Source organism: Cololabis saira, chromosome 6, assembly GCF_033807715.1.
Source record: "Cololabis saira isolate AMF1-May2022 chromosome 6, fColSai1.1, whole genome shotgun sequence".
Taxonomy (NCBI): domain Eukaryota; kingdom Metazoa; phylum Chordata; class Actinopteri; order Beloniformes; family Belonidae; genus Cololabis; species Cololabis saira.
The window spans coordinates 16968117-16989650 of NC_084592.1; the positions used below are offsets into that span (position 1 = coordinate 16968117).

The window sequence follows — 21534 nt, forward strand, 5'->3', positions numbered from 1 at the left end:
AAAAGACAACGGCTCTTTATCACCAGGAGGACAATAATCAACAGAACACACCCCGTCTGACAGAAGACCCCGTTAAGAAGCGACTCAACTGCCCTGGTGATGGTTTTTATTAAAAGAAGATAAAAAAAAAAAAAAAAAAAACATAAAAAAGATATGATTGTTCTCATTTCTGTGATTCTTAAGTAATAAAAAATGTATTTGCACATATGCAATCAATACATTAAAAAGCAAAGTCTTCCATACATCGTGTTTCCTCCTTTTGAAAGATGGCGGGTTTACGCGGGTTTGTGGGATTCGGTGAAAAATCTGCTCACCAGAAATCATCGTCGTCTTCTTTTGCAGAAAAAGCTGCAATGCTGTGAAAAGAAAACGGAGTTAATTCAGAAAAAAAAACTTTTTCATTTATTCCAAACAAAAAAACACTAAGTATTCCTCTAGATGAAAACCCATAACAGGAATGAAAAGTTATGAGAAGAGGATTATGACGCCTTATCCGTTCCTTAAACTTTATGAATATACCAGCAAAACTTCTGAATAAGGAAATGCAAGAAACACTGGATTCATAAAGAAGTCATGAATGTATTATTAATAGTTTGAGTTTACCTTTCTTCTTTCTCCAAAGACAAACTTTTTTCCTCTGGAGTCGTTTGTACAGCTTCCTCTTCCTAAGAGGAAGAAGTAGATAAAGGCAAACACTCAGCGGTAGCTGCTGTGCATTGAGAGGTTTTACAGTCCTGCAGACGGACGTGGGTGTAACTCACCTGCGGACGCTGCTTCTCCCGTGATTCCAGGACCATTTGCATGTATTTTTCCAGAGGATTTTCACCTTTAGATTCCTCCCTGTCATTGTCTGCCTTTTCCTCCTGCCCCTCCTCCTTCTTAACTTCTGTTTCTTCTTCTTCTGTCACCTGTTTTGACTGCTCCACCTCTTGCAAAAGCTGCTTTGATATAGATGCCATCAACACCGGTCAGACTTTTTTTTTTCTTTTTTAGTATACATAAATATTTAAAGTTTAGAAAGAGGATTTTTTATAAGGCGCTTGCTCTACAATAACATTTACCAATTCTTTCTCCAGTTGCTCCAGCTCTTGCCGCTCTCGCTCTTTGGCTTCTTCTAGCTCCCTCTGCCTTCGTTCTTGTCTTTCTTTGCGCTCCATTTCCCACCTTTCCTCGTCATCAACTTCCTCCTCCGCCCCCGCAGATTCACCTGAGGTCTGTGAGACTTCTAAAGAGCCTGTTGGGATTGATTAAAGATCATTTATTGGTTAGACTCTTCATTTTGGATGAAGATATAGCAAACGGCAGAACGGCTCCATCATGACACACTGGTGCCGCCGAGGTTGGCGTACAGTAAAAGATGACTGTTCTCGTCCTCTGGGGTCAACCGAGATCATGGGTCAGTACTGAGAGGACTGAGGACTCACCCGTCAGACCCTGAAAGTCCCCTGGGTTTTCTGGGAGGTCCTGTGAGTGGGGGGCAGCGGGACGGTCAGGGGCCTCCTCAGAAAGAGGGACGGCAGTGTCCAGGAGAAGCTCTGGAATGTGGCCGGGCTCTGGAGAGGGACACGCACAAAGAGATCTTTTATGCTCCACCATAATGAAACCGGGCCAGAGAACCAGCACAGAATACATAATCAGCTGTCCTTCATCCTCACCATTGTGCAGGGACACTGAAAGGACACTTTGGAGGCCAGTCACACACTCATTAAAAAAAAGGAAGCCAACTCAAAAATCAAAACCCTCCACACTGCATATGCAGGATTAGTTTTTTTGTGAATGAGAAAACAACAAATTATTGTGTTTATTCAAAAAAAAAAAGTGATGACACCTTCCTGCAGCATTGCATGCTTAGCAGTAACTGTGTATCATGCATATATGAATGTGAAGCCAAGTATACAGTGCAAGTTTTTTTGTTTTAAATAGGACAAAAAGAAAACCCAACAACCTTCCGGTTGCAGCAGAGGAAGCCGAGCTTCCAGGTCTGGTACTCTCAGGATTCCTATTTCTGTCCCATGTCTTACAAACCTTCAAACAGCATGCAGCAGAGCTGTAAAGCAGACGACATAACAATCTCTTACCTGACAATATCCCCGTGAGATCTTCGAGGTTTATCTTCTCAGGCTGTGGGGAAGAGTCTGAGCTGGGGAACTCGGACTCTAACTTGGGCGGACTGAGAGACGCAGGGACAGACATGACAGCATTAGTATTCACCGGCCTTATGTGTCATGCATAAAACATGGTGCGCTGTCCTTGCCAAAGTCCTGCCAGATGGTACCTGGACTGCTCTCGTGCCGTGCTCCAGAGCTGGGGACTGCGAGCAGGACTGAACTCGGGGGAAAAGTCACACGTGTCCTCGACCTCACAAGACGGCCGTCTGTCAGGCTGCGGCTGAGGGAAAACAACCGGAGACACACCTGCCCCTACACACAGGAGAGTCCCACATTAGAGAAACACTGCAGGTACGGAAAGATCATTCTTCTTTCTGAAAGTTATGATTAATTATTACGTATTTTGAAATGTATTTTATGAATTTACCTCCTCCACTCGTTTCCTGAACTCGGTTCCAGGAACCGGACTCTGGTGGGCAGGTTACATGTTCGGATGCAGATCTTTCATCCTGAGGTCGTTCATCTCTTAGAAATACAGGTTCAGTCAAAGAGTGGTGACTGGGGTGGGTGAGAACTGTTGTTTGGGGCTGATCGTGGTCTTCTGAGAAAGTAACTCGGAGCTGTGCTGGTGGTAAAGAGTCTCTGGTGTCTTGGAATACCAACACGGGGGATTTGACACTTTGAGGAGATTGTCTGATTGAGGTCTTTAGTTTGCCAGTTGAATGAGGAGAGTCTTGTTTTCTGAGAGCTGAGCTGGCACGATTCGCGGGAAATGCTTGTTGGGGGGAGAGGGGTCTTGGAGGAAGCATGTGTGAGATGGTGGAGTGCACCGCCCTCTGCTGGTAGTTCCTGTAGGCCTCCTCCAAACTCTCTGCCTCCCTTTGCAGCTCCTGGATCCGAGTCTTGGCTTCTACCACCATCTCCATGTCGGGGTCGGGACCATCTTTCCATGGCGACTTGTGCCCTCGCGATGGCCCGCCTGCTTCGTAAACATGGCTGTAACCCCCCCTGGCCCTCAGCAGGGCTCTGTCCACATAGATGTCAGGGGGAACGAGCTCGTCGGCGCTGAGCTGCAGGACCGAGCGATCAACGAGAGACGGCTTGGGGTTACGCAGTACCTCATTCTCAAGTGCTGTTGTCAGCCATTGAGTCACAGGGAAGAAAGGGAAAGAAGAAAAGCAGACTATAAGGCACTAACACACAAGACAAACCCCCATTCAAGATCTGAGACAATACATGCAGCTACACCTAAAATCCAGCTGCTACTGCTGGAATGTGGCTTCATTTCTTTCTTCTAATTGAAACCCAGTGGGATCATGCTTCATAATTATATAATATTTTCCTCTATACAAGACTTAATAGTCCATTAAAATAGATATGATTTGGGAAAGAAAGAAAGCCTCTTTTTAAAAAGATCAAAAAGTTAATTGTACAAGTTACAGTACTAAACATAGCATGCATAACTGAAATCAACATGATTTCAGTTACTGAGATAATTTGTACAGTACACAAATACAAATGACCCATAAAGTTAGTTGAACTTGTGTGAGTGTTTCATGCTCCAGCACAGAATGATTCCTGGTCTCTGACACGGTTGGAGGAAGTGTACATGTATTTGGGTGAGGGCGTATTTGTCATGTATGCATGACATGTAGACAAGACACTTTATTGTGTTTATTGTAATTTTGACAACAGTTGAGTAATTCGGGAACATAAAATTGTGAGAAGGCTGCATCTAACAAGAAAAACTGAAAATAAGCCAAAAAGGCTGGGGTGCTGACATCATATTTTCTGTTCTGGTCTCCATCAGGCTGATTTTCTGAGTCTGGGTGTGATTTGTTTACACACATGGGAGCTTAACGTGACGACATCAGGAGGTATGTCCAAGCAGCAAGACTGAGCCTGGAGTAAAATGCCAGCAGAGGAACTTAGAGGGAGGGTCATTCGTACTTGAGCATGGCACAGTACAGCTAAACTAGTGTGACTAGGCCCTAAGACATGGTGACATGCAGATCTGAAACCCTCCAGAGGATGATGATGATGACGATGATGATGGTACCTTGTTGAGTTTGACGAAGCTGCATCTTGATGTCTTCAACGTGGTTAGTCATCCACTGTGACCTCTCCTCACAGTCCGTCAGCTGAGCCTTGAGCTGAGCACATCGCTCCACCTGCAGAAAGCAGACAGGGATGTTTTTACACTCTGCAAAAGTACATAAAAAACAAAAAATCCCGATCACATAGTTTCCCACAGTCGACAACCTGGCATGATGGGACTGACCTCATTCTGGAGCTGCGCCTGCAGCAGCTGCTTCTGGTTGTCAAACTCTTCCTCGTCCAGTCTGCGAGCATTCTGCAGCCTCTGAAGTTCCATCTGCAAGGCCAGTTGCTCTTTGGATGGCTTGGACATTTCTGTGAAAGGGAAATTAAAAAAAGGGGGAGAGGGGGGTTGGCTTGAGGATTAGAGTCAAAGCTTAAACTGAAACTCATTCTACTCATTTCATTTTTTTCCCCCCGCTCTAAAAATGGAGGACTACTGGCATTCCTCAGTAAGGGAGAGACATTTTAGCTTGCACTGGTAAAGGAAGGTGTCTGACTCCGGTCTGCTTGTCTGCATAGCTATGATCACACCACCGAGGCCCCACATTGGCAGGCAAGTCACACTCAGAGAGATTCAGAAAGGGGCGGTGGGACAGACGAGCATGAATGCTTCACAGTACACTGAACCTCACCGCCACAATGGACGTGGACCGCAGCGCTCTGAATGCAGGATGAGAACTACATCTACAGTATCACACACAGGGGGAAAAAGAGCATATCTGCCCTCTGATGACATTTCAGGAGTTATAACTTCATTTTCATAACATTACATGTAATGTAAAGTGGATGAAAAAAAGAAAGAAAAGAAATACAGTTGGTTATAATCCCTGAGAGACACTGCAATCATTTCCCACCTGCGTGTAGATGCCGGTTCTCCTCTTGGGCTTCCTCCAGCTGTTTCTTGAGCAGCTGCATCTGCCCCTGCAGCTCTGCTTTCTCTCTCCTCAAACTGGGGTAGTCGCTAGTGCTCTCCAGTCTTTCCGTCAACAGCTCCTTCTGTTGAGTCAGCAGAGAAATCTGCTGCTTTGCTGTGTCTAGTTCCAACTGAAGAGTAACAGACAAGACATGAAAATAATCACGGAGGCCGTCATGAATCACAGTGTCGTATCCAACACAGGCCTAATTATCTATGTGATTAGTTTTTTTATTTTTTAAACCTCTTGCGGACTGAAAAAACGGCTCAAATGTGGGTCAGTCCCATTTACCTGCACCCGTGTAAACTCTGAACATGTTCTGTTGTGGTCCTCTAATCTGGAGTCAATTATGGCTGCCTCCTTCTGGATTCGAACAGTTTCAGCTGGAAAATATAGTGATGTTGGAAGCATGAAAACATCAGCAACAGCAAACCGGTTGTGTAAGCCATTAATTACACATTAAATAAAAGCCTTACCTTTATTTCTGTTCTCACTTTCTGTGAGTTTTTCTGTTCTTTTGATGAATTCCTCTTTCAATTCAAGCTGACACCTAATTTCACAAAAGCAAAAGGGTATAAACATGATTAAAAAAGTATTTAATAATAAATGATGATTATATTAGGACAGACACACATTAAATTGTGATCGTCAACACACATATACATGTTTAACAATGTTTATAGAACCCGCAACTGTATTTCTGACACCCATCAAACATGCTGTTTGGATTTTTCTGATAATAAAGAGCTAATGTTCTTCGTGCACAATACATAGTGTTATTACTTTAACCGTACCCAACACTGACATCGTCTGGTCACTCAAAACGATTTAAAAAAATGCCAAACTAAACTCTCTTAAACTTAAACTCTAAAACTCAGTGATTAGAACAGATGCTGCACACATGGGACCCAAGGCTTCTTGTTTTTGATGAGGATGTGAGCTCCAACCAAACCAAATGGATATGACACAGAGTCCAGCATGAAAAATGTACCTGGAAAGTTCATTGTTCAGCCTTTGGTCATACGTGTCCTCCATGGTCTTCACGGCCAGTTCTCTCCTCCTCAACAGCTCTTCGGTCGTTTTGACTTTCTCCGCGTGAATCTGACAAGTCCTAACATTGCACCAACACAGAGATGTTCTTTAGGAGCCGGTGGCAACAAAGAAAAAAAGCAAAGTGAAAATAATGGTTTTCAAGGAGATCTTACTTTTCAAAAGCTTCGTTCCTCATCCTCAGCTCATTTTCTCTGTTACGTAGTGATTCAATGTCTTTCAACATGGACTGTCTTTGCATGTACACACCCTTTTCGTCAATCTGACAAAACAAAAGAGAAATTAAAAACAATGCCATCAATTAAACTTCCTCTGAAGAAAAATAAAGCAAACAAAGCCAATAAAATAATTTTCCTTTGGGGATTTAGAAAACATTATTTGGTAAGCAATTTCTCATATAAATAATCAGAAAGGTTGAATTTTATAAACATCTTATACCAGAATTTTTTCTTACATCTAATATGATCAGTAGAATTGACCATGTTTAACTTTTCTGCACAAAAAGACTGATCACTTTTAACTTGTAAGCCTTCTATTGATGCAAAGATAAATGACACTCATGTGATCAACTAATCAGGAACTCGTTCATGTCGGTTAGGAAGCAGCACCGCGATAGTGAGAAATATTGCATCAGTACTAAGTGAAAGCATGAGAGGGCAAAAGTTCTTGCTTTAGAAGCACAGAAGATTTTTTCCCTCCAAGTGTCAATTCATTACTACACCGTGGAGTTTGTAAAGAGGAAATGCACAGGACTTTATATTGACTGAAGAAACTGGAGCTGTTGTATTCACAGCAGAATCAGACTGATCACATTAACTAAACTAATCATCTGATCGATAAATCAAGCTTTACTGACAGAGATCAAAGAGCAGCTGCGTGGTGTATACATTTTTGTATAAATAATAAAGTTAGGAGACTGTTCAGCTGATACTGTCATTGGGAAAAGAAAGTGTTTGCATTGAATTCTAAAGAAATGCAGAGATATCTTGACAAGAGGACTGCATCCAGGTGCAAATATTAACGACAGAGAATAAAACAAGTAAATGTTAGAAATGTTGTACCTCTTGCTGTTTTTGTAACCTTTCAATAGCATTTTTCTCTCGCTCCATCAGTGCTTTTGCCTTCATTTCGTAAGTTCTCTCCAGTTCTTGCTTCAAATTTTCAAATTCTTTGTGAAATTTGCTCTTTTCTTCTATCCTTACTTTGGCAATTTCAACTTCTTTAAAATGTTGCAGCTGGGGAAAAAAAAAACAATATTGAATCACATAAAATGATAAACAATGTCCATAATCAAAAATAAATTCCTTTTAACATAAGAGTGTGTCTCTACCTTTGTGTTCATTTCTGCTTCCATCTGGGCCTCCGTTTCTTTTCTGTAGCAAGCCAGTTTTGATTGGAAAGAAAACATTTTGTCTTCACTGCAACGTGTGCGCTCATATTCCTTATCAATGACTTTCATCTTCTCAACTAATATTGGGAAGAAAAAAAGGAGAAAGGAAAACTATGTTGAAGGTGACGTGTTTGGAATTAAAATTAAAAAAAAGGGTCAACTTCATTCATCAGTTAATCTCACCAAGAGACTCTCCGTAAGTTGATGATGCACTTGTCTGGACGTCAGCGTCTTGGCGGAGACTGTGAGTATAATGGTGTGTGAGCTGTGTTAAAAGACTGAGCAGGAACCCTGCAGGACAAAAACAATACATGAAGGACAAGAATTTGCATAACAGCAGGTTTTTTATCTTAATCAGAACGAACCAGAACATGAACATACCCTTATTGCTGTTTTCTTTACTTGACTGTAAAAAATCATCACTCATTTAGTCAAACATGGAAATTTAGTAACTTCTCATCATGTACCAGCTTTACTATAAATTGAATGATTCATTACCAGATATGTATACAGGGCTGATTCCGGGCTAATTTTGAGAAGCTGAAGAAGGTCTTCTTTCTTGAAAACCTGCCCAAATGGATGAGAATTATTTGTAATTATAAGTTTTTTTTTCATCCTCACATTGTTAGAAGACATAAGCAGCCATACACACCTTCTCTTTACTTAAACCACTTTCAGGGCAGAACACAGACAGCGTGTACTCGTACCCCGAGCTGCGGAGGTGATCCACCACTATGCTGTTACACGCTGAAACTAATAGTGGTTCGAGTTTCACAGGTATTGATCTCTGATCGTGTCCTGTCAGAGGTGAAAGCTTCAACTCCTGGATGAGCTGATTCCGCATCTGTGCCTGAATCACATGCAAAAAAGGAGAAGGATAACAACCAGAGGTGTCAAGTAACGAAGTACAAATACTTCGTTACCTTACTTAAGTAGAAATGTTGGTTATCTATACTTCACTGGAGTAATTATTTTACAGACGACTTTTTACTTTTACTCCTTACATTTTCATGCAATTATCTGTACTTTTTACTCCTTACATTTTAAAAACAGCCTCGTTACTCTATTTCATTTCGGCCTTTAAAAAAAACTATCCAGTTAAATTGCTCCATCCGGATAGAGTGAATTTGGTTGTGGTTGTTTCAGATGTTCTTGTCCAGTTTTGTTCTTACATCCGCTCCCTCAGATTCCTGCAACTAAACTTGGATGTACATTCCAATAAAGGTTAGGATAAATGATAACATGCCTCTGAAGTTTGACTTTTTGCACCATTACCATACTTATAGGCAACTAGTCATCATATCTCCTGCTCTCTGAAACACATGTTAATGCTCAATAGTACACATATATGGTTCTTTAATATATTTGCATTATACTAAGATGCATTCATTTTCAACGGCTTTTGTCCTTAATGGCTTTTTTCCCCCTTACATTACTTTTACTTTTATACTTTAATTAGTTTTGAAACCAGTACTTTTATACTTTTACTCGGGTAAAAAACTTGAGTTGACTTCTACAGGAGTATTTTTAAACTCTAGTATCTATACTTCTACCTGAGTAATGAATGTGAATACTTTTGACACCTCTGACAACAACCAATGCTGAAGTAAATGGAGCAGACTTTGACTATATGAACAAGCTGCCATATTACTTACTTTGAGTGTATCGAGCACTCCTTTGTTTTTGAAGGTTTGATAGAGTCTCTTCCTCAAGTCCTCCGAGGACAGACCATCTTCCTTAGAGGACATAACTGCCCGCTACACCTGCAAACAAACACCTTGGTTTTCAACGACTTTCATGACATTATTAAGCCGTTAAGTGCTGTCGTTCGTCCACCCTAATTATAATATTCGAGACTTAGAAGAAAAAAGATTAAAATAAATGCTTACTAGTAACCACGTAGCCTGACTAAAAAGAGGTGTGACAACAAAAACATTTAAATCCGTCAACGGAAATGTCAGTTCCGGCTGGCTCATGGTGATGACGTTTCAAAAAAACAAACATACAAACAAATTACTTTATAATATTGAGATATTTATTTAATATAGTGTTCATTTATGAGGTTAGAAATAACAGTTAATAACCTTTCTAAAAATGTAAACTAAATAATAATTTAAATTTTCTACTCTATCATGTCGTCATCTTTGTGCGACATTCTCTCAGTTCTCCGGGAAGCAACATTTACAGGTAAACACACGTCGTTTTTGGAGTTTAAAATACAGATTTGTTGTCTTTATTGTGCTTAATTTGTATACTTGTTACATTTATCTTATATTGTTTTTAACTAATCTTAAAACAGTCGCTTAAAACATCTGTTGAGCTGTGTTTTTAGCATGAGCTCATTAGCATAGGTGGAAAGATTGAATTGTTTGATTTATTATTACTATTATTTTTTTTAATTGCTTACAGATTTGTTAAAAAAAACGACAAAACAATGTCGGGGAGCTTTTACTTTGTCATGGTTGGTCATCGCGACAATCCTGTGTTTGAGATGGAGTTTCTGCCTTCTGGGAAAGTTGAATCAAAGGTAAAACTGCTCAGTTTTCACCGATTATAACATTATTAATTCAATCACGATGACTGTACATCCAGCAACCAAACGTAATCCGATTTGTTTCGTTGACTACAGGATGACCACCGTCATCTGAACCAGTTCATTGCGCACGCAGCTCTGGATTTGGTGGATGAAAACATGTGGCTGTCCAACAACATGTACCTGAAAACTGTGGACAAGTTCAACGAGTGGTTTGTTTCAGCCTTTGTCACCGCAGGACATATCCTTTTGTTTGTCCCTTCTTTGTTCTTTTTCTCCATTATATTCCCTGATCACCAGTACTCGAGTTGTAAAAAAAAATCAGGGAGGATGATGGATTTTATCATATGGGGACAGATAATTTGTGCTGATTACAAATAATATAATATATTACAAATAATAGCACTGACCAAAACACCTGCAGAAATACTGCAGGAATGACATAGCAGAAGTTAAATGCAGCCTTCTGTAAGCTTTAAATATCCACTGGGCTTACATCAAGTACATCAAAACACAAAAATAAAAAACAGTTTTCTGAACTTATCAATATGACTCTGTCCTTCACAGGATAAGTAAAATGGATCACTGCAAAAACTCAAAATCCTAACAAGAATATTTGTCTTATTTCTAGTTAAAATGTCTCATTTTAGTAAAAAAATCTCATTACACTTAAAACAAGACTCATCACTGGAAAAAACAACAATTTTCACCTGTTTCAAGTAGATTTTCACTTAAAATAAGTAGAAAAATCTGTATGTGGAACAAGATTTTATTGCTTGTAATGAGAAGATAAATCTTGTCCCATTGGCAGATGTTTCTACTTATTTCAAGTGAAAATTGACTTGATACAGGTGAAAATTGTCAAATAAGTTATTTTTCTGGTGATGACTCTAAATGTTGAAATAGCAGTAAAACCACATTCATTGATGAAATGACATAAGGGATGGGAAGGGGGGATGATTTTGACCGTTTTTATTTCAGGGGAGATGCCTCATCCCCCCTCATCCCCCCTCAACTCGAGTACTGCTGATCACGCATCTATGATTAACATAATAGATGTGTATATTTGCAAAGTATACTGTAGACAATTACTAATTTTTAAATTGTATGGGAAAAAATAGATCTACCATTGTTTTTCTGCAGTGATATATTGATAAAGTAGGGGGAAAAAAGAGTAATAAGCTCAATAGATGTACAAGGGTAGTTTGGTTGCAGAATGTGATGAGGAAATGCATTTAAAAAAGCTCCATGAGTAATCCAAATAAATAATTTAGTAATTATTCATTTAAATGTTCTTAGTCAATCTGACATATACCCAATTTATTGTTTTTCCACTTTTAAATCATTGTAAGTGTAATTCAAGAATTATTTGAAAACAGGGAGTTTGTTTTTGATCTTTTTGCAGTCATATTCATTTAGTACATTTGAATGGTGTTATCTTTAATTATCTGCCATACATATAAGATTCATCATGCTGCATGATGTGCGACAAGAAGATGGAATCAAAAACTTTTTTAATGATGTGTATGATTTATACATCAAGGTAAGTTGCCTTCCTTGTAAATGAAGTAATTCAGAAACGTGTGCCTTTTTCATGTGTTTTAACATGTAAATCAAATCTGATCTTTCTTGCCTTCCAGTTTGCAATGAACCCATTCTATGAAATCAATGCACCAATACGCTCGACAGCTTTCGAGAGGAAAGTCCAGTTTCTTGGAAAGAAGCATCTTCTGAATTGATCAGTTTACACAAGGCCATGTGTCTATTAGTTGTATATATACGTAACACATTTGTTTGTCCTCTTTCTGTTATATTCTTTTCTAAAATCTAAGATGATTTCAACTGAATGCTGATTTTTGTGTAAAATATATCATGCTTGTTTCAACATTTTTTGAAAGAGTTAATTTGTCATAATATTCTTGTTTTGGCTTTTTATAAAGCTTAACTTTATTGTAAAGTGCTTCACAAAAAAATAAAATAATGGATCAGTTCAACAAACATTGTACTTTGTCATAGTCAGGTTCAATGTTTTTTGTTTTTTTTTCCCCCGAGTTGAGTGCAATACATCATAGCATCATTGCACTAAGATACAGGGTAATCCCTACAATAATAAACTGACTCATTAACAGTTACCAGGCAACAAACCAAACCAATCAGTTTAAGGGTGTTTATTCATTATTTGTTTCAACATACCAGAAGCATAACTTTATATATTAATTTGAATAAGAAAAATTTGAAGGAAAGGACTGCTTCACTCAAGTATCAAGCCGCTGGTAAACACTATCAGCGCTAAAAAATAAAATGATGTTAAGTGTGCTTTAAACATTGCTGTTGAAAGTGATAAATCCAGGAATTAGTAATGAAGAAATCTCAATCCTGAACAATGATCATAACCATCACACTTTCATTAAAGAAAATTAATCCCATGATTCTCAGCTTTGAAGTTGAAAAAAAAAAAAGAAACACAATATACAAATTCTTAGAAACTTAAATATATAAAAATGCCATGCATGTTAAAGTTGCTGACAGGAAACATATCCCTTAAGTGTTTCCAGCACACAGCGTTAATGTATTTATGATGAAAAACAATCCAGACAAAACCTCAGAGTGCATAATCACAAGCATAGATTTGTTAGTTACACATAGCAGTGCCTAACTACTTATTTTTCAGATATATGGTTACCGTGAAATATAAATTAATATGCAATAAATTCCAAATATATATGCATTATGCACAATCACATTTGGAGGTCAAATTTAGAAGTCCCGTAATAATTGCAGTCACTGCATAGAAAACATCTAATACTAATTTAAGACTTATTTTTCTGTGACAATGAAACATTTCAGAATGTCCACTCATAATCTTGGGTCGACAAATAAAGTCCATTTATTCAAAGTCTGACTTTTCAACTGTGGCAAAGCTGAATCAATGCATCAATGCTTTGAATTTATTTGTTAATAAACACAGATGAACTTAGTGTTTTTTTCCCTCTGTATTTTGAGCAGGAATCCAATAATTAGTATCAATGTATCTTAAACAAATCAAAAAAAAAAAAAAAAAGTCAGTAGCATAATTTGTCTGAATAAGATGTTACCACAGCATTGTACAGCTACAGCCTCATCGTATTACAGGCATGACAGAGTGATTAGTAACATCTCCTGGATGTTATGAACAGCAACTGGTAGCAGACCGGGGCTTTCTGTGAAGCTTGACTGTGTCCGTGGGGATGAGGTGCTCCGTTTTGTCATCCATTGCCAGCACTCTCCGTACGGCTTCCTCAAAGGCTATTGCGACATTGGTGGCATCCTTGGCACTGGTCTCATAATAGGGGAAGTCACCATTCTCCTGGCACCATTGCCGGGCTTCCTCAGTAGACACCTGCCGCTCTGTCACATCCAATTTATTGCCCAAGACCACAAATGGGAACTTCTCTGGCTCCTTGACGTCGGCGTAGTAGATGAACTCTTTCTTCCAGTTGCCCAGGTTGAGAAAACTCTGGTTATCATCCACGCTGAAGGTGAGCAGGCAGCAATCGGAGCCACGATAGAAAGGAGTCCTCAGGCTACGAAAGCGCTCCTGGCCAGCCGTGTCCCAGATCTGCAGGGTAACCTGGTGGCCGTCCACCTCCAGGTCTTTGTTCAAGAACTCAACACCGATGGTGTGAAAAAGGTGGGCATCAAACTTGTTTGTAACATAGCGGTTCATTATGGAGCTCTTTCCTACACCACCATCACCCAGCAAGATGACTTTCAGAAGGGATGTCTTCGCTGTCATGGTTGTTCACTCCCAATGGACCACTTTGAAATAACTTACCTAATGGAAAGATAAAAAAATAAGAGATATTGTACCAAAACAAGATTCTGAAAAGGAAGCACCAACAAAGATTAGGCTTTATTTGCTAGAATTAAGGGGTTTCTGTCTAAACTAGACATGGGAAAACGTATTCATGCATTCATTTTCAGTAGGTTGGATTATTGCAATGGCATCTTTACAGGCCTTAACAAGAAATCAACCAGACAGCTGCAGCTGATCCAGAACGCTGCCGATAGATTGCTTACAAACACCAGGAAACTGGACCATATTACACCGGTCATGAAATCACTGCACTGGCTTCCAGTGAGTCAAATGGCCCTTTCGCACTAGTCCCGCCTCAGCTCGGTTCTACCCGCCCCGGCCCCGTCTTGCGCTTTTGCACTAGGGGCGGAGACGGGTAGAGCCGCTCCAAGCCGATACTATTTCTGTAACCATTCTGGCGAGGTTCTATCCGGGCTGAGCCGGGACTATTTCTGACGTCACCACCCTCCACGCCACTGATTGGTCGGGGGGCGGGGCCGTCAGACGTTTGAATCAGGAAGCGGGAGTCAGCGCGAGAGCGACTGGCAGCTTGCAGCGATTTTATTATAAAGCGCAAAACGTCTGTTTGGTGATCCAACTCTGAGGTGCAGATGTTCATAAACCTGGTGGCTGACGAGAGAATTAAAAAAGGGATGTAGACGGGCTGTTTTTTTTCTCAGCCGCTTGCGGCTCCAGCTGATTTCTCATCTGCGCCGACACGAACAAAGGTGTTGCACAATCCAGTACGTCACAGCCGCTTCACCTAAACCCCCCCACTTCTCATCTGGCTGTGGAAAAACACACGGGGACAAAACGGGTGGAGCCGCGACGAGCCGAGCCGGGCTAAGGCGGTGCTAGTGCGAAAGGGTCAAAAGAGTCTAAAATCTTACTGCTGGTCTACAAAGCACTGAATGGTCTTGGACCAAAATACAATTTGATCTGTTAGTTCCTATGAAGCTCCCAGACCCCTGAGGTTCATCTGGATCTGGTTTTTTGTGTGTCCCAAGAACAAGAACCAAGCAAGGTGAGGCAGCGTTCAGTTATTCTGCTCCTCACCGGTGGAACAAACTTCCTGTAGACCTGAGGTCTGGTCAGACTGTCAGCTCCTTTAAATCAGGGCTAAAAACATTACTGAAGCATACCCTTACATTTATTATTATATATTATTATTATTATTATTATTATTATCTTTATTGGAACACCTTACCACTCAATATTAGAGAATGCTCGAGCACAAATAATTTCAAAAAACAAATCACAACTTTTTTGCTAACCCAGCTTAGCAAAACTTAACAACTAATATCCAGAACTTCTCTGCACATCCTCATCAGATTCCTGTTTTTCTAGTAATTTAGCTCATTCTCCTTAGTTGTCCTATGTTTTACATATCTCTGTAGATATTGTTTGTTTCATTATAGGAGGAACCTCTCGACAAGCCCTTATGGGTTTTTTTGGTTCCTCCTGCACATTTTTTCTGTTACATTGTATTTCTTTTTTGTTATTTCCTTTTCTACATACTGTTTGTCTGAATTTTTGGCGGTTGTTTATTTTTTTATGTGCAAATAAATAAATAAAAAAAAAATGAAATACTTACCTGCTGTACTTTACTGCATTTACTTTTAAACAACTTGTGCTTTTTATTATTTTACCTCTTTTCTCATCATTTTATGTTATTTACTGTTTAATTGAGTCTTGCCGCTTTGAATGTTGATGCACTTTGAATTACCTTGTGTTGAATTGTGCTAAACAAATACAGGACTGTCTCAGAAAATTAGAATATTGTGATAAAGTCCTTTATTTTCTGTAATGCAAAAATGTCATACATTCTAGATTCATTAAAAATCAACTGAAATATGGCAAGCCTTTTATTATTTTAATATTGCTGATCATGGCTTAAAGCTTAAGAAAACTCAAATATCCTATCTCAAAAAATTAGAATATTCTGGGAATCTTAATCGTAAACTGTAAGCCATAATCAGCAATATTAAAATAATAAAAGGCTTGCAATATTTCAGTTAATTTGTAATTAATCCAGAATGTATGACATTTTTGTTTTTTAATTGCATTACAGAAAATAAAGAACTTCATCACAATCTTCTAATTTTCTGAGACAATCCTGTACACTTGCCTTGCCTTAAATTAAATACTTATAATTATTAACTGCTGTACTCTACTGCCCTTACTTTTTAACAACTTGTGCTTTTTATTATATTATCTCTTTCCTTATCATTGTATTTGTTATTTACTGTTTAATTGTGTCTTGATGCTCTTAATGTTGACGTAAAGCACTTTGAATGACCTTGTGTTGAATTGTGCTATACAAATAAACTTGCCTTGCCTTTACAACAACAGGATTGCAAAGTTAGGTGTGTGTCCTGCGTTTTTTCTTCTTACCCCAGATTAATTCTGACCTCCTTCACTTTTCCAGATCATGTGCTGCCAGTTCCAGTCCTTGGTCACATGCTCATTTGTTTAATGTTGATGCGAGAGCCACGCAGATAACACTCCACCAGTGACAAGCAATCAGTCTCCCGATAACAGGCAGAACAGGACAGGACAGCTGCTGATGATGACAAGCCCTAGCAGTGAAAGATTAACTATCATCAAAATGCAAAACAAGGAAACAAACAGTAACAGTGGACATGAACAAGATAGGAAGAACTACCAATGTAATAAATTAATGTAAAACGTGACAGCTTTTCGGTTAAATACATTTTTAGCCACAATTAGCTGTCAGCTATGCTACAATAACATGAAAAGGGGAAACAAGGCACCAGTTCCGACAAAATTAATGTAATTTACTGGACTGAATAAATAGCACAAAGTAACTTACAGTCGTGATTGACATCAACCTACCTTACAGTTTTGGTCGGGTAGCTCCTGTTTAAAATGTAAAGAAACCACGAAATGGTTGAGGTAATGATGACACATTCGTTTGACAGCTTCTTGCTTTTGCTCGGCTTGAAGATCAAGTCTGGTGGTTTTTTTCCTGCTCAGCTGCGGAGGCGTGCGGCTAACTGGTGCTAACTGGTGCTAACGCGGCTAGCGGCGTCACGTGATCCATCCAGACATAAACAGCAGGGTGACGTCACCGGCCGGCAGCACTTCAATGTGTAAGTAAGCTCATACATTTCCACATAAAACTCAGTACTTTCTACAGTTATTGTAAATAATAAAAATTGAATGTATACAATTATCTTTAGATGAATTGTCATTATCTACAGTTGACAAGTAAAGGTGACGTGTTTGTAGTACCCATGCATCACCACTAGAGGGCGGTATTTAGTCAGTAATACTTCAACCTCAGATTCGGTTTGAAAACGTGTGAAGAAAAAATTAACCACTTTACAAATGTCAAGGGTGGAATAAAAAAATAAAAATAAGAACTACCACTAACAAAATATTTTATTTTGATTTATGGAAGCAGATAAAATTAAATCCAAACTTGAAAGATGTATTTAAAATTGACATAGATTACCTTGTTGCAGCTATCCTTGTCCAGTTTTTGATATTATTATGTTTTGCCTTTGTTTTATTTTGTCCTTTGTTCTATTATCTTTTTAGTATCTGTTTTTCTGCACTAATTTTGCATTAATTTTTTTAATTTTATTTTTTTAATTATTTTAGGTCCAAGGAGTGGGTTTGGAAGGGGCTGAGAATGCTTGTTTAACATCGTTGTGGATGCCACCATTGATAAGAAAATAATGAAAAAATAAATAAAAATAAGAACTACATTAATTTAAAAAAAACGGCACTGTTAGCAATCCACATTCATTACAATTACAACTACAATTTCCCAGCTTGGGATAAATAAAGTAGCCTATACCTATCTGTTAGGTCTGAGGATAATTGGGACTAACCTCCCATCTATCCAAGACCTGTACATGTCCAGGACCAGGAAACGGGCAGGTAACATCTCTGCAGACCCCTCACACCCAGGACACAGTCTGTTTGAACTCCTCCCCTCTGGACGGCGCTACAGAGCTCTGTACACCAAAACCTCCAGACTCAGAGACAGTTTCTTCCCCCAAGCTGTTGCTCTGATGAACTGTGCAATAATAATAATAATAATAATAATAATAATAATAATAATAATAATAATAATAATAATAATAATAATAATAATAATTATTATTATTATAATTAAAGCTGCAAGCAGCGATGAACGGGCCCTTGCGCGTGCAATTTCCACCAATTACGGTCAAGGATTCAAAACCGAGTCCGATGACACCACCCACGACTCTTTATGTCATACCATTCAAAAGTTATTGCAGAAAAAAGGAGCTATCACATATCGACCAATCAGAAGAAGGGGCGGGGCTAATTTGGAGAGGGACCTGGCTGCAGGCAAGATGGCCGACAAGGGCGCGGCCATTTTTTCCACCCATACCGGAATTCCAGACCGGAAGTTGGTCTTCTTCGTGTATATTATTATTCGTCGCGCTGAACCAGACCGGAAGTTGGTCTTCTTCGTGTATATTATTCGTCGCGCTGATCCGGAGGTTTGTCTTTCCTCGTTTTTTTTTTTTTTTTTTTTTTTTTTTTTTTTATTGAACATACAATAACACAGTATCATAACATTTTCTCGTAAGGACATTAATACATTTTAAACATGACGTGGAATGTTGTCATCAAGTATAAGCCATGTACAAAATATATATATATATATATATATATATATATATGTAGAAATGAATCAAAACAAAACAAACAAAACAAACAGGGGTTGTTATTTTAAAATACTAGTAAAACCATTTGCATATATTTTCAAAATCAGGCAAAACAAAAACCATAACAAAATAGGAGCAAGGTCTGAGGCATGAATCACAAAAGCAAAAAACAAGATATGTCGTCACAAATCTTTTTAGCCAATTTGCTGGAATCAATTTTTTTGAGGGACAAAAAGAACAATTTAAAATCATTTAAAAACCAATCAAAGGAGGGTTTACCATTTCTCCATTTACAGCAGTGAATATGATATTTACCCATGATAATAATTATATTTATCATATCAGATATAACAGCCTTCAAATTGTCTACATATAAAAAAATATGAGAAATATTAAAAACTGGTATGTCATCTATTTTAAGTAATAACCAACTTCTCAATTCTTTCCAGAAGTTTCTGGACACAGGACATAAGAAAAACATATGATCTAAAGTTTCATCTGCTGCATTACAGAAAGTACACAGGTCAACTTCAAACTTAAATCTTTTTTTAAGAAATTCTGCAACTGGGTAGACTTTATGCAGTATCTTAAAGTGAGTTTCTTTCATCTTTGGGGAAATAGGCCATTTAATATATTTAGAGTGAGCTTTTTCCAACATAGATGCTGTTACTTTCTCAAGCCCTTGGAATTTACGTCCTCTGTTGAAATCGTAAAAAAATATTGATTTCCACGCAGCACTAATCACTTTGTTGTTACATTTTTTGTCATTTAAGTTGCATTCATTAATCATCAGTCTTGGTAGTGTTGATTCAACACTTGAAAATAACAAAGTATTCTGGATTAAATGCAGAAGTGGAATAGGAATTGCTTTAAGGATCCTGTTATATTCCCTCTGAGTACAATTTATTTTATATTTTCCTAACTATGTCCTGTAGTCCAGAAGACCTCCACCAGAATCCATCATATCCTTCACAAATAAAATGCCTGCCTCATACCAATCTCTTTTAAATAACGATTTTCTATTTACTATTATCACTCTGTTATTCCATAAAACGGATCCATGAGGGGAAAAATTATGAGTGAATAGTGAATATGAGTTATTTTCCTTTTTTTTTTTTAAATTTAATTAAAAAAAAAAAAATTAAATTTTCATTTAAAAAATGAAATTGAAACTACGGACCATATTTTCTTCTCTTGTGATGCAATACAAACATTCTGGAATAACCTTCACAAATTTATTAAACGGAAAATTGCATCGTTCCCATCCTCTATTTCTAGAGATAATGTAACTTTTGGTATGATCTTGAAAAACAAAAATGATGAACTCTGTTGCAATGTAATCCTCTGCTTGGCCAAATTTTTTATCCACAAGAATAGGACCCTAAAATCATCCCCCAAATTTTGTGTATTTATGAACGAATTTAAAATGTATTTGAAATCTCTAAAACGTATAACAACAATTAAGGCACGAAATTTATATGATCTCTTAAAGAATTTTCCCTACTGAATTGGATAAAATCAGTCTGAATTCCCCCTTATAAATGCTGCTTTTTTTCCTTACTAGTTTTATTACTTTATTAATTTAATTACTTATTTATATAAGTTCCTTTTATTTCATTATGTCTGTTTATTATTTATTTTATTCAGTCTGTTGCACTTTATGTTAAAGCATTTTAAAATATGTCACATTAGGGTCAGTTTTATGTTCCCTTGTTACTCTTTCTGGATTTCTAATGCTGTTTTATTCGTCATGCTCAATTCACTCAGCTGTTATAATCTTTTCTATCAATAACGTCATGCCATTATATGTACTACATTTGTTTAATTGTTGTTTATTATTACTGTTGTAATGGGACATGTACATTACTACCTGCATTGGGAACACCTGAATGTGTTTCACTAATTGTAACGTCTGACCTTTCAATAAAGTTTCTATTAAAAAAAAAAAAAAAAAAGAAGACCAACTCCCGGTCTGGTTCAGCGCGACGAATAATAATATACACGAAGAAGACCAACTTCCGGTCTGGAATTCCGGTATGGTTGGAAAAAATGGCCGCGCCCTTGTCGGCCATCTTGCCTGCAGCCAGGTACTCTTGCTAATTTGCACCAATTTTGTTCAAGGACTCAATACCGAGTCCGATGACACCACTCACGAGTCTTTATGTCAAACCATTCAAAAGTTATGGCAGAAAGTAGGAACTATCAAATATGGACCAATCATATGTAGGGCGTGTATTAATTACACAATTAATTCAAAATGGCCGACTTCCTGTTCGGTTTTGGCCATGGCGCCAAGAGACTTTTCTTTAAGTTGCGACATGATACAGGTGTGTACTGATTTTCGTGGATGTACGTCAAACCGTATTGTGGGGCTTGAGGCACGAAGTTTTCTAGGGGGCGCTGTTCAGCCATTTTGCCACGCCCATTAATGCAAACCATTAAATATCAAATTTTTCGCCAGGCCTGGCTTGCGTGCAAAATTTGGTGACTTTTGGGGCACGTTTAGGGGGGCAAAAAGGCCCTCATTTCGTCGGAAAAATAAAAACGAGGAAAATAAAAGCGAGAACGAGAACGAGAACATCTCCTACAGATACAATAGGGCCTTCGCACTGTCAGTGCTCAGGCCCTAATAATAATAATGATAACCACAATGATATGCTGTAACAATGCACCTATCAATAACCATGTCTACCTCATACTGCTGCAACTTTCTCTTTTTTTAAATTGTATATATGTTAATTAGAGCCATTTGTTTATTTACTGTACAGTGAGTGAAATAACCGGAGTCAAATTCCCTGTCTGGCATGTTCATACTTGGCCAATAAACCTGATCCTGAATCTATCGAAGTATATCTATCAAAGTATAGCCTATCTATCTATTATCTACACAGTTTGTAAGCCTGATTTGTTGAAAAAAATGAATGGTAGACGACG

General features: G+C 38.3%; 3 protein-coding genes across 6 annotated transcripts; 1 reads left to right on the plus strand and 2 right to left on the minus strand.

The window, feature by feature from the left end:
* Positions 1 to 98: 98 nt before the first annotated feature.
* Positions 99 to 9497, minus strand: ofd1 (OFD1 centriole and centriolar satellite protein). Of its 4 annotated transcripts, XM_061723407.1 has the most exons (23): positions 9452 to 9496; positions 9218 to 9325; positions 8215 to 8412; positions 8061 to 8129; positions 7944 to 7968; positions 7746 to 7853; positions 7503 to 7639; positions 7234 to 7407; positions 6328 to 6434; positions 6114 to 6233; positions 5599 to 5672; positions 5414 to 5505; positions 5063 to 5252; positions 4390 to 4520; positions 4168 to 4279; positions 2536 to 3240; positions 2276 to 2420; positions 2079 to 2170; positions 1425 to 1553; positions 1062 to 1234; positions 762 to 941; positions 604 to 665; positions 99 to 356 (listed from the first exon to the last, which is right to left on the minus strand). In XM_061723407.1, exons 2-23 carry the CDS (start codon positions 9308 to 9310, stop codon positions 311 to 313), a joined length of 3162 nt encoding a protein of 1053 aa, XP_061579391.1. In that variant the 5' UTR covers positions 9311 to 9325; positions 9452 to 9496; the 3' UTR covers positions 99 to 310. The 4 variants fall into 4 exon arrangements, with proteins under 4 accessions (XP_061579391.1, XP_061579392.1, XP_061579390.1 ...); XM_061723408.1 differs by having other exon boundaries at positions 762 to 938; positions 9218 to 9497; XM_061723406.1 differs by having other exon boundaries at positions 9218 to 9497.
* Positions 9498 to 9971: 474 nt separating this feature from the next.
* Positions 9972 to 12092, plus strand: trappc2 (trafficking protein particle complex subunit 2). Its single transcript, XM_061723415.1, has 4 exons — positions 9972 to 10089; positions 10192 to 10334; positions 11551 to 11638; positions 11736 to 12092. Exons 1-4 carry the CDS (start codon positions 9997 to 9999, stop codon positions 11832 to 11834), a joined length of 423 nt encoding a protein of 140 aa, XP_061579399.1. The 5' UTR covers positions 9972 to 9996; the 3' UTR covers positions 11835 to 12092.
* A 156-nt stretch (positions 12093 to 12248) lies between these two features.
* Positions 12249 to 16975, minus strand: rab9a (RAB9A, member RAS oncogene family). The gene is made up of 3 exons (XM_061723414.1): positions 16787 to 16975; positions 16325 to 16509; positions 12249 to 13909 (listed from the first exon to the last, which is right to left on the minus strand). The coding sequence occupies exon 3, from the start codon at positions 13868 to 13870 to the stop codon at positions 13262 to 13264; it is 609 nt and encodes a 202-aa protein (XP_061579398.1). The 5' UTR covers positions 13871 to 13909; positions 16325 to 16509; positions 16787 to 16975; the 3' UTR covers positions 12249 to 13261.
* Positions 16976 to 21534: the final 4559 nt, after the last annotated feature.